Raw genomic sequence first — 13,427 nt, 5'->3', positions numbered from 1 at the left:
ATTTAATTAATCAAAATAAATTCCAAATTAATTATAGTTAAAGTTCTTACCACACTAATCAAAGTATATTCTAAATTGGTAACAAAAACTCATTAAATCATATGATAGTTCCTAAATTTGATCAAAGTACATTCTCAATCAAACGTAGAAACCCTTGAACTCATATGATCGATATGCATGTAGTTTCAAACACATTATGATGTGAAAATCATTACTTTCGAAATGACTGAGAAAGGAAAGACATAGAAAAAAGATAACCTAAATCAATAATCAAAAGAAACATAGACATTTAATTAAACTTAATCTCATAATCCATAATGAAATTACAGTGAAATAGCCCTAGAAGCTTAGCCCCCCATGAACAGACTAGAATACATGATAAAATAAAATGAGAGGAGTGATGAATGGTTGCTTCCCAGTGGAGGAGTTTGAGTGAATGAATGAGTGATTCAAAGAAAACGAACATAGTGACCTATCAGAGATGTTTTCGGCGCAATGGTGATCTATGCAATGACGAAGGTGGAAGATTCATGGCGGTGGCGGCTACACGTGGTTGAGGAAGGCTAGGGTTTTTGTGAAGAAGACGAAGATGACATGGCAAGGCTAATGATGTGGCAGAATTTGACTGATTCACCATTGTGTGTTAGGATATTGGACACATGGCACTTGTTGATTATGATCTTTGTGTGGTATGAGGGGTGTGTATAGGAAAATTAGGGTGTAGAAGAAAAGAAGAGTTTGGAGTGTAGGAGTGAAATCTGACTATTTGGCCCATTAGCTGAAAAAGTAGTGTATGTTTATAAAAATAGGGGTGCCTTCAATTATTTGAACATTTCTTTCCATTTGGATTTGAACCCATTAATTTTTAAATGAATAAAATTTTAACTTTAACTGTGTAAATAAACACAAGAATATCCAAAAATAATTTATGAAACTAAAAATAATTTTTTAAACCCTTTTTAATTTCTAAACCCAAAAATTTTAATTGTCACGAATCATCTTCAAATAAACCATGTAAACACAAGATTTTGACAGTATTATATTTTAATTTAAACCATAAATATAGACATAAATATACACTCATCATTTGTCTTAAAGTGTTTATTTGGATAATATTCTTTTGACATCATTGCATTTTAATTTAAAATTGTTTTAAGATTTGTTCAGGTAGATATTTAACTTATAGACCTCCAAAATCTTTGATAATAAAGTATTAGTTTCTGGATACAAATCTCACTTTAAAAGAATTTTTATTTTGAATTACTTTATATGTGTTTTTTCTTAAAAAAAAAAGACATGATAAGGAAAAAAAAATTAAGGAAACTATTCCAGCAATCATCCACATGGATATACTCAAACTCATCCACTACATGAAATAATAAAAAGAAATTCAAGAATGAGAGAGCTACCTCAAACACTACCAAATATAAGTTTTTCAAATGATAAAAACTTATTGAACAATTTTCTTATGTTGTTAAGCATAAGCAAAACAAGATACAAAATTGATGATAACTTCACTTCAAAAAGAGTATATGATACATGATGGTTCTACTGAAGTGGAAAACCTTAAAAGCATGATTGTACACTATGACAAGGAGACTGATAACCTCTTAAGAAAGAGAAAGCTGTGAAAAAGGAAAAGAGGATGCGACTGCTCCTTCTGCATCTGATGGTCGGGGGCCTTCTGTTGAGAACCTTGTTGGGGAGAACTTAAATTTTCAAGGCTCAAAAGCAAGCTTTTGGGATTATGACTTTTCCCACTCGGCTCAAAGAAACTGATTTTGGCAGATGAACAAGAGATCGATTGCTTGCGATCCAAAGCAACTGATTGCATCTCACCAAGAGGTCAATCGCCTACTATCCAAAGTAGCTGAAGTGGCTCGTCTTCGACAACAACTTAAGGAAAGGGACAACGAAAACCTTCACCTTAAGGCGAAAAAGAACTTTAAGATCTTCGCTCTTTATGCTACAGGATCCCATCAAATCAGTTGTTGACGGGGCACTAGTGTAAGATTAGAAATTTACCTAGCTTCTGATGCAACCTTTTTCTCTTGAACTTTTTATCTTGACTATTTTGTTTAACAATTTTGCCTTTTTGTGTTATCCTATCCTTATGAACGGGTTCGTTTTCTTTTCCTGTCTATTCTACTAATATTGCTACGATTTAATTACTCAAATAAACTTGTTTTCAAAATAAATCTGTTTAAATGAAACTCCAGTCAGCACTTGTCCGAATGGAGCGCACATTATTTAAAACCTGCTAGGATCTGGTTCTTTGAGCTAGGGTGTCGAAAATTTAAACTAGCTGCTAGGCCAACCGAACTAGGGTGAAAAACTTTAAACTACCTAATAAGCCAGCCCCAGCAGTGCTGGTGTGTCAAGTTTAAACTAACTGCTAGACCAACCCCAACAGACAATAATTTTTCCTTGTGCTTATTGTCAGATTTTAACTACTGTTGAATAGTCGATAATAACCACAAGAAAACTAAAATATGTAAAATATTCTGCAGCAACATGGATCCCTTGGATAATTAAGATAACTAGCAATTCTATAAGGTTGCTTGTGAACTTTCACCAGATTTCTAAAAGAGGTAATGGGACAGAGAATCTGATCTGTGTATGGAACCTACAATACAATCTGAATCCATATTGTGTATAGGTTGCCAATTCTCCCTCAGATAACCATAGTGGTAGGGGAGTAGATGAGTTATACAAGTCCATGTCTTGAATATATTCAATACTTATATCCCCTCAATAGTCTATAACTAGATCAACAGTATGGACCAAATTTAGATTTACCAGGCATATTGAAATTTTAAATCAAATCATCTCAATGATTCACAGTGCTGGGTGTTGTTTGAAAAATCACAACTAGGTTTTAATACCTATAACGTGAACCAAAACAACGTACAAAACAAATCCAATGTGGAAATTTTGAGGTCAGAGACAAAAAAGGAGGGGACAATGAGAGGTAAAATAAGAAAACAGTGGAGGCAAAAATAACAGACAAGAAAAAAAATATAAAGTAAACATTTCTACCATCAGATTTCTCAAATGAACATAAACCCACATTCCAAAGCTCATAGTACTACAAAATCAAGTCTTACAAAGATATAAATAACCAGCACAAAAAGAAAACCTAAAATATCCGTAAGGTAACCACAAAATTGACATTTGAAAAAGTCCCTAATCGAACAAGCCGAATCCCATGTCATCATCACTCTCTTCTTCAGGTTCTTCCTATAAATTTTAACAGATACAAATTAGTCGATCACAGGCAAACGAAAGGATGAACAAAAATTGCAGTAACTAGAATTTCAAAAGCGTTACCTTCTTTTTCTCCTCAGCAGCAGGGGCGGCTGCGGCAGCACCTCCCCCAGCAGCAGCAACTGGGGCAGCTGCAACAGCAACTGGTGCCCCACCGCCTGCGGCATTTGCTATCAAATCGCCAAGATTTTTCTTCTCGGCAAGTTTAGCAAACAAGGTAGGCCAAAAAGAATCTACTTGAACCTTCGCAGTTTTCAACAAGGTGGCAATACTGTCCGCCTATTCATTACTTAAGGAACAACACAACACAGCCAAGCAAATTCATTTGTGATTAAACGCTAAAACCCACTGTTTATGTCCCAGCAGATACGAAATTGATTAGACTCACTTGTCCAAACAATCACTATTAAATTAAAGCGTAATAACGTCCTCGGAACTACTCTCTAACTTCAAAAATCTTCTGTTCACGTCACAATTGCAACATGCCTAATCCATCAACTATAAAACACCGGTCAAATTAGACCCACATTACTCAACATAAAAACATTAACAGAATCAAAAGATTTGCAGTTTCCTCTTACGAAAGATGAACCTCTGCTTTGTTTTAATCCCAATTTTCAGTACTTCAATCATTCAAAAATCCAATACAACATTAAAACATGAAACAAGATAAATTGTTTCAAACATCCACTTACAATTCCTCAACTGTGAACCTATGGGAACACAAAAGGATACAGTGACAGCGATTCCTTCGTCATGAAGGATGAGTGATGCGTATGAACAAGCAGTTTCTGCGATCGACATTTTCAGACTGCAGAACACCATATAAACCAGAATGACACAGTCAAGAACGACATTCAAATGAAAAAGCGAAACATTGAAACGATATCAAATCGAAGAAAGTGAAACAGCGAAAGGGGTTACCTTCAGCAATAACAGATCGGAGATGCGCAGCGAACGACGAACGGAGACGCGCAACCAACCGGAATGAAAAGTTTTCCTAGGGTTTGAGATTTAAGAACTGATAAACCGGTTAATGGGCCTCGTCGTCTTGAGCCCATTTTATTAACCCTTGGTCCAATCTGAATCTAAACTAATAATGCCTAAGCAATAATTTTTCAAATAACATATTATTAATTTATACTTTTATACTATTACATCAATTTTTTATATATTTTTTATTTTATTATTTAATAGGTATTTTTTAAAATTAAAATAATTAATTTATCAATTTTATCTTTTAAATAACTGTTTTTCAAATTAAATATTTTTTATTTCTCATTTTTATAATTTATTTTATAAAGCAAAACAACTATTTAAAATAAAAAAATATTTACATAATATTTTAAAAATTATATATATATATATATATATATATATATATATATATATATATATATATATATAAATTTTATTTTATTTATTATAAAAAAGAATTCTAATAACATATATGTTTTCACTCGCTATATCATAATTGACATAAATAATACTATTTGTTAACGTTAATAGTTTTTAAAAATAAAATCATTTTAATTAAATTTAGTAAACTAGTTAAACATTATAATAATTTAATGAAGTTATTTATGTAACATCAAATTATATATTAAATAAAGTTGAGATGTTGGTAATGAATTAATATATTATAATTATTTTTGCATTTTTCAAATAATGTGGTATTTTTATAAAATACTACTTTTAAAGTAAAATTTTATAATTTAAAGCTAATAATATATTAAATTATTTAACAATGATAATTTTTTTAATTTAATAATAAAATTTTAAATCCACTTTGACATGATTCTAACTCACTTTTAAGGAGATTGTGGGAACCAATAAAAAGGGAGATACATTAAAAGTGTGTTAAGATATAGCCTTTGCAAACTAACAATCTGGACAAAGATGTGAAGGAAATTATTTTTAACAGAAAAAACTCAAAATTATAAACCTTATAAGCTTAGGCTACTTAAATTTTTAAGCATATGATGACGACTTTTACATAAATTTGATTTTCAATGAACAACTGGTTATTACTTTTACATCATTCAATTTCAAGTAGTTGATCTTCCTCAGTAAAACAGCTAGTTATTATTGTTGTAAATGTGATTTTTGTAGTAAACACAATTTTATATTTGCTTATGAATCATGAATTTATGATCAAACCTGGCTTAGTTGTATACATAACAAACATAGTAAATTCCATAAATGAATTTGTAAAAGTTAAAAATATGGGACTAACTTAAAAGATAATTTTATCATTAGGGAAATAAGAAGTTCCAAAGTAAGATGGCACCAAAAGATTTCCTTTTGAAAACCTATAAAAGTAGGGTAATAATTTAGATCAATGCTCTCTGTTGGCTTCTTGCAAAGCCTAATGTATCTTCAACTGGCCAACCTTTATTCTCCATTAATATAGCAACAAAATTTAGCAAGATAGGAAAAATGCAGAGTATATTAAAAAAGAATTGCTATAAGAAAAATTGTCTTCGTCATTAAGCAGTCTTTGATTCAGATCTAGCTACTTGCTCACCTTCAACTATACCAGAATCTTTTGGTTCACCATTAGCAGCAACACCTTTTGCAGGAGAAGTAGGTTTATTTCCTGTAACACTTGTAGTTGAGTTTGACCCACCTTTATTTTCCTTCCCCTCCTTTGCATCTTTCTTATCTTTGTCATCTTTTGCATCTTTCTTATCTTTGTCATCCTTTTCTTCTTTGGGTGGAGGAGGCATCATATGAGAAGGAGGATTTTGTTTAAGCTTCAAAATCATTTGACGCATTCTTGCTAGATCAGTAGGTTTCCCTGGCTTTGGACCCTGAATAACATGAACTGAAGGCTTATTATTCTCAGCTTCTTTCTTTCCTCTTCTCTTCTCAATATTAGGAACCTCTCGAGGAATGATCTCAGCTATTGCTTTCCAGTAATGTAGGTGAGCTTCTTTATGAAACTTTTCTTGATTGGACAAGTATATCTGCACATGCAAATAACCAAGTATCACAATGCTACATGAATGCATATGCTTTCCCAAATCGATTGCAGGAAAGGTAGTATAATATAACCATGAACAATAAATGCATGATTCACAAAAAATTACAAGAACTAAACTATAGTATTGGATGCTAATTTCTACCTTTTCTCTTTCCCTGTTGTTTTTTTTGTTCGACTCACAGTTGAGTTTTCTTTTCGCGTAAAAGGCTTCTTTATACTCTTCAGCTTCCTTTATAATCTGATTTCGCATCTCCTTCTCTTGTGTCTCTTTTTCCTCCAGATGAATGGCATTCAAACTGTATTACAAAATGTCAAGAAGAAAAAAAAAATACACTATCATGAATAACTAATACCAAAACACACCCCTATCTGAGATAACCAGATCTATACAAATTTCCATAACCGTTTAACATTTAAATCAGTCTTTGAAGTAGTTTATCCCAATCCAATTCACAGAAATCGTCTTGAATAATAAAAAGCCTGGAAATGAAAATAAATGTCACCGTCGCCATTCACGTCTGGCATGTCCTTCCTCTTGCATTTGAGATGGGTCGGGGAGGATTGGTCCGTCGGAGGTGAAGGTGGTGTCATCGGCGGGAGCGGATTCGAAGGGGGAAACAAAGTCGGGATTGGGGGTGGAAACTCCAAAGCCATAAACAGGAGGAGATTGTGGGTTATTGTTGAAATCAGTGGTATTATTTGGATCTGCATTGGGTTGAGGTTGTTGATCATCGTAATCGTAATGCTGAGACTCGTATTCCATGGCCATGCCTGAGTAATTGTTGTCATCTTCGTAGCGTTCCCTTGTTGGTGATTGATCTTCAAAAGAGTCGAAGGATGCCATCTCTCCAACGTTCCGTTCGGATCACAAATCACTATCAATCTTCGATAATCTTCAAATTCTACTTCTCTTTATGTTTCATCACAGGCACAAAAATACTTATTAACCATTCACACTCATCACAATTATTTTATTTTATTTTTTCATTACCATTATTATTATTCTCAATTTTTCAAATATTATATATTTGTAACTTTTTACTCGATCTTTTTTTTCGGTGCAGGTTTTTTCTTCTACCACTATTTTTTTTTTATGTAAACCTACTGTAAGAAATTTCCTCTTTTTAATGTTAATATATCTATGATACTAATTTAATATCATAATTCAACACTATATAGCTTCTTTATTAATAAATTACGGACCGGTTTGTTTGTGGTTGTTTTCAAAGAAAAAACTTATTAATAAATTTCTTCTACCACTATTTTTCTCAAATTTCTTTTATTTATATAAATTGTTTTGTATATTTATTCATTTGTTCACTTCCTCGTTCATTTCACATGTCATTCTTTATTTATGTGGTAAGATGGCCAGAAACTTTGTATAAAATGAACGATTTAAAATATGTTCCAAATTATATTAAAACACACCATTTTATCACTTAACATATTAGTTTTGCATGTGTTTTTCTTTCGCATATGTTTTACTTAATATAATGTAAACCTATTGTACCAAATTTCCTTCTTTTTCGCATGTTAGTATATATGATATTAATTATATATATATATATATATATATATATATATATATATATATATATATATATATATATATATATATATATATATATATATATATATATATATATATATATATATATATATATATATATATATATATATATATATGGGTTTGCTAACGCGTTTATGCGAGTTTTTTCGTTGCTACAATTTAGCAATGTGTATTGGATTTTAGTAGACAAAAATATCATTATATATCATGGATTCTAAGTTTTAAGGTTAATGATATTTTAATAATTTTCATTCTCAAAACTAAAAAAAAAAAAAAAAACCTCCTACTCACCTTTCTCATTCCTCTCAATCCTTTCTCTTTCATCTCTTTCACTCCAACATTTTTTCTGTTGTTATCTCTATTGTAGCTCCAATTAAAAAAAATTCAGAAACACTGGCGGTTAAACAATTTCTTATAAAAAAAATTATTTTACAATGAGTTTTCATTTTATAAGTTTTGTCTTATCTAATTTTATCTAATTTTTACAAACACAATGACATATGAAGTAATTGGTAATTCGTTTGGTAAAAATCAGAAACACTCGCTATTAATCAATTTCTTACAAAAAATGATTTTATAAAGAGTTTTCATTTTGTAATTTTTGTTTATCTAATTTTATTTAATGTTCACAAGCATAATGACATCAAAGGAATTGGTAATTGGCCTGGAAAAAATTAGAAACACTCGTTGTTAAACAATTTACAAAAAATGATTTTATAATGAGTTTTCATTTTATAATTTTTGTCTTATCTAATTTTATTTAATTTTCAGAAGCATAATGACATATGAATAAATGGGCAATTTGCCTGGAAAAAACAGAAACGCTCGCTATTAAACAATTTCTTACAAAAAAATATTTTATAATAAGTTTTCATTTTATAATTTTTGTCTTAATAACATCAAAGGAATTGGTAATTGGCTTGGAAAAAAATAAAAAACACTCGTTGTTAAACAATTTACCAAAAATGATTTTATAATGAGTTTTTATTTTATAATTTTTGTCTTATCTAATTTTCACAAGCATAATGACATAATTGGTAATTGGCCTAGAGGTTTTTTAAGAGATGATGATTCAACATCTGCAGATAATGAAATTAGAGAGGTTAGTGAAGACGATAAAATTGAAGAGATATTGAATGAAACTTTACCTGAAGGCGAATATGGCAATGACTCAACTCTTTACAGAGGTAAATTGTTTAACAACAAGTATTTTTTTATTTTTTTCAATTGGATACCATAGGATGATAGAAAAAATGTTGGAGTGAGAGAGATGAAAGATAAATGGTTGAGAGGAATGATGAAGGTGAGTAAGGGTTTAGGGGGTTTCTTGGTTTTTTTTAGTTTTGAGAATGAAAATTATTCAAATATCCTTAACTTTAAAACTTAGAATTCATAATATATGAGGATATTTTTGTCTAATATAACCCGATATACATTGCTAAAATGTACCAACTGAAAAACAGACATACGCGCGTTAGCAAACCTCTCTCTCTCTCTATATATATATATATATATATATATATATATATATATATATATATATATATATATAGATATGTATATGGGGTTTGCTAATTTACAAGTAATTTTTTAGTTGATACATTTTAACAAAATGTGTCAAATTTTAGGTTACAAAAATATCCCTATTTAAAAAAAAAAAATACTTTAAATAAAAGGATATTTTAGTAATTTTAAAATTTAAATTAAATAAAAAATAAAAAAAAGGTAGTTATTCATTAATTGTTTTTTAAAATAAAAAATAAAAAGAAAAGTAGAGGAATATTTTTAATTATAATATTTTTAAATAGTTATAATTTTTATAGTTACGTTGTTTTTAAAAAATGGGTGGATCACTAGACAACATATTTTCCATGACTTAAAGGTATCTTTTGCAATTTTTATTTCCATAATTTTATAGAACCCGTCTGGGTTTATAGAACCTGTCTGGGATTATATAACCCTTCTGGGTTTTTAGAACTCGTATGGGTTTATAGAAAACGTCTGAGTTTATAAAATTCGTCTGGGTTAAAAAAGCAACTACCTTTTATTTTATTTTTATTTTTAAAAACAACTACCTTTTAAAAAATATATAATAAAAGCTAATAACTTCCCTTGTACACGTGGACCAATCAGAACTTTTCATAACTACCTTTTATTTTTTTATTCTAAATTAAATTTTAAAATTATTAAAATACCCTTGGATTTAAAGTTGGTTTTCTTTTTTAACAGGGACATTTTTGTAACCTAAAACTTGGTACACTCTGCTAAAATGTACCATAATAATTTTCATTCTCAAAACTAAAAAAAGAAACTCCAAACCCTTACTCACCTCCTTCATTCCTCTCAACCTTTTCTCCTTTACCTCTCTCACTCAAACATTTTAATAATTTTGAGAATGAAAATTATTAAAATACTCTTAACCTTCAAACTTAGAATTCATGATATAAGGGTATTTTTGTCTACTGAAACCCGGTACACATTGCTAAAATGTATTAAAACTTAGAATTCATGATATATAGGGGTATTTTTGTCTACTGAAACCCGGTACACATTGCTAAAATGTACCAACTGAAAAATAGGCGTACGCAAATTAGCAAACCCTATATATATATATATAAAAGTTTAATTCTTTTTAAATAAAATACAGTAATGAAGCAGATAAAATATTTACCAAATGCAATACGAGAATAATTTTGTGAAATGGATTAGTTATCAAATAAAACCCTGTATGATTGTATCTAACAGAAATATTTACCTGATTAAGTTATAGTCATAATTTTATTTAATTATTATTACTTATGAATTAATTTCAAGCATACAAAGAGAATAATATATATATATATATATATATATATATATATATATATATATATATATATATAATAATTTTAATTTTTAAACATAAATATATTAAAGACTAATAACAATAAATAAGATAAAATTATGTACAATTTATTTTTCTATTTTACTCTTACAAAAATTATTTCTTCAATTGGAAAATCATTATCATATATATTAATATTATTATTAAAAAAATAAACGACCAATAAAACTTTTCCTTTTATTTAGATATACATCACCTGATTAGCAATTAAAATGAGATAATATCCTGATATATCTGAAATATATATATATATATATATATATATGAAATATTATATCTTAATTTAAATTTAATACGTAGTTTATATATTTAAACTAGATCATTCACAAAATTTTAACTACTAAAAATAAATATTTATTTTATACAATAAAAAGGATAATTAGGTAACTTTGGCCTATTAAATATAATTTGAACATTTTAAAAAACTATAACAATTATATTTACAACAAATTAGAATTAATTACATTTTAATTATATTTAAAATGAACATTATTTAATTTTTTTAATATTTTTGTTCGATAGTAAGTGAAATCTTAAAAAAGATACATATTAAAGATTTAAATTTATGAAAAATTTGAGTTTATTATTATTTTTGTTTAAATCTTATTTTATTAGTTTAAGTCTAATAATATTTAGTTTGATTTTGATAAGGATAAAATAAAAATAGGTGATTATGATTTTCTATTTATTCAAAAAGAGTATTATTTTATTTTATTGATGTAAGATAGAGATAAATTAAGTAAATTTTATTTTAAATTAGTTGATTTTTTATTTTTTGTACTTAAATTATGTGTATTTATTTAAATGTTATCAAGCTTCACTGAAATTGATCACATGAGTCGTTTTTTTAACAGGTACTTTGAAGCATGGCTGATTTGATAAGTAGTTTCCCAGACGAAATAATTTGTTATATTCTTTCTTTTCTTCCATCCCAACAAGTAGTTGCAACCAGTGTTCTCTCCAAGCGCTGGAATCTTCTGTGGCATTCAGTCTCCTCTTTGGATTTCAATACCTTTAACGAATATTTTTGGCATCTCAATCACGATAAGACTGTTAATACATTTTATAGCTCGGTGTGTTCTTTCTTGGCTAGTCGTGGAGATCAACCCCTCTATAGATTTCGTCTCAGATGTTGCTCTTCCTTTGATATTACTGAAAGTATCAAGACACAGATTCAGACTGCACTGAGCGGAAGTTCTAGGGTTCAAATCCTCGAACTCTACTGGGAGGACTTTTTCATTCCATCTGTGGTGTTTAGCTTTAAAACTCTTGTAATTCTCGAGTTGAAATACATAACAGTGGAAGATGTGTCCTTTGTTGATATGCCTCAGCTTAAGATCTTGCATCTAGAAAATATTATTTCTCCAATAGAATTTGATCTTTCACAGCTTCTTTCTGGGTGTCCAAATCTTGAAAAATTAGAAGTTCATGATTTGGCTTGTGAAGCTAAAGGAAAGATTATCACATTGTCCAAGTTGGTTAGAGTCAACATCGATAAACCTTTACTTCCATTGGAAATATTTAAGGATGTTGAAGTTTTGAAATTCGATTATGTAATTCCTGTGAGATTTTATTACTTTCCATTTCGAAGGGGAAAAGGGAATTTTTTGATGTTCTGATATCATTTGGTTTTTCTTGCAGATATTTCAACCAAACCTGTGCTTGAATTTTGACTTTTACAATTTAGTTCAACTTGAATTGATTGTGGTCCTGGATTGGCTTCTGTTATCGAAAGTGCTCAATCATTGTCCCAAGCTTCAAAGTCTTGTCATTGACATTTATAAGGTTTAATGATTAAGTTTTTCTAGTGTGGATTTTCTTGTTATATTTTCTTCAAGCATTAGTATTAATCCAATTTTTATGTTCCTTGTTATCAGACCGTTGTTCGTATTGGTCAGACCTTAAATTTACCAGGTTATGAAGAAGATGTTTGGCCATACTCACAAACTGTTCCTGCATGTATTTCATCACACCTTAAAACATGTCGTCTTATAGATTACAGTGGTTCTAAAGATGAGTTTCACTTTGCAAGATATATATTGGAGAATGCAAAATATCTAAAGACCATGAAAATACACTTTGATGGTGGTTATGATTTAAAGACAACAATGAAAATACGTACTGATTGGCAAGAAAATGATATGAAAAGAGAATTATTTTCCTGTATGAAGAGATCAGATACTTGTATCCTTTCATTTAAATAATTAAGGATTGTCTTTTTTTATTTGTTGGTAACTCCAAGTATTTAAACATGGTTGGATTGTTTATGAAAATTTGTTAGCTGTTTTTGGAATTCAAACTCAATGCATACATATTATTGTAAATTTGTAATTTGCTACTGCTTCAACCACCACTTCTTCTAGCATGAACCTCGTTAAAGTAGCTGGTAACCTCTCTTATTAAGTGAATAAAAAATATGTTATATAAAGAAATTTGTTATTATATATATATATATATATATATATATATATATATGTGTATATATATATATATATATATATATATATATATGTGTATATATATATATATATATATATATATATATATATATATATATTTATTTATTTATTTAGGTCTATGTTAAACCACTAAAAATTTCTAGTTGAATCTAGACATTATTTTTTAAAATTGTGTCTATATTTAAGTTAAATTATTATTTTGTGTTTGAGAAAATAAAGGAAAAGATGGAGCGTGAAATATGGAATAATGTTCTGTCGATG

The 13,427-nt window shown here is 28.9% G+C and overlaps 2 protein-coding genes across 2 annotated transcripts; both read right to left on the bottom strand.

Annotated features, from left to right (window-relative positions):
• Positions 1–3,000: 3,000 nt before the first annotated feature.
• LOC106754226 (60S acidic ribosomal protein P1-3-like) lies at positions 3,001–4,328 on the bottom strand. Its single transcript, XM_014636227.2, has 4 exons — positions 4,192–4,328; positions 4,003–4,078; positions 3,331–3,546; positions 3,001–3,240 (listed from the first exon to the last, which is right to left on the bottom strand). The coding sequence occupies exons 2-4, from the start codon at positions 4,069–4,071 to the stop codon at positions 3,187–3,189; spliced, it is 339 nt and encodes a 112-aa protein (XP_014491713.1). The 5' UTR covers positions 4,072–4,078; positions 4,192–4,328; the 3' UTR covers positions 3,001–3,186.
• Positions 4,329–5,530: 1,202 nt separating this feature from the next.
• On the bottom strand, positions 5,531–7,219 carry LOC106754244 (clathrin light chain 1). The gene is made up of 3 exons (XM_014636246.2): positions 6,757–7,219; positions 6,396–6,549; positions 5,531–6,236 (listed from the first exon to the last, which is right to left on the bottom strand). Exons 1-3 carry the CDS (start codon positions 7,095–7,097, stop codon positions 5,757–5,759), a joined length of 975 nt encoding a protein of 324 aa, XP_014491732.1. The 5' UTR covers positions 7,098–7,219; the 3' UTR covers positions 5,531–5,756.
• Between the last annotated feature and the right edge of the window lie 6,208 nt (positions 7,220–13,427).

Source organism: Vigna radiata, unplaced genomic scaffold (assembly GCF_000741045.1).
Source record: "Vigna radiata var. radiata cultivar VC1973A unplaced genomic scaffold, Vradiata_ver6 scaffold_86, whole genome shotgun sequence".
Lineage (NCBI taxonomy): Eukaryota > Viridiplantae > Streptophyta > Magnoliopsida > Fabales > Fabaceae > Vigna > Vigna radiata.
This window is presented reverse-complemented; position numbering and strand designations above follow the sequence as displayed.

Coding starts and splice junctions, on each gene's coding strand:
- LOC106754244 (XM_014636246.2), bottom strand. CDS start 7,097: ATGGCATCCTTCGACTCTTTTGAAGATCAATCACCAACAAGGGAACGC. Junction 6,550..6,756: donor GCCAGACGTGAATGGCGACG/GTGACATTTATT, acceptor TTTGTAATACAG/TTTGAATGCCATTCATCTGG. Junction 6,237..6,395: donor ACAACAGGGAAAGAGAAAAG/GTAGAAATTAGC, acceptor TTGCATGTGCAG/ATATACTTGTCCAATCAAGA.
- LOC106754226 (XM_014636227.2), bottom strand. CDS start 4,071: ATGTCGATCGCAGAAACTGCTTGTTCATACGCATCACTCATCCTTCAT. Junction 3,547..4,002: donor ACGAAGGAATCGCTGTCACT/GTATCCTTTTGT, acceptor AGTAATGAATAG/GCGGACAGTATTGCCACCTT. Junction 3,241..3,330: donor CTGCTGAGGAGAAAAAGAAG/GTAACGCTTTTG, acceptor TAAAATTTATAG/GAAGAACCTGAAGAAGAGAG.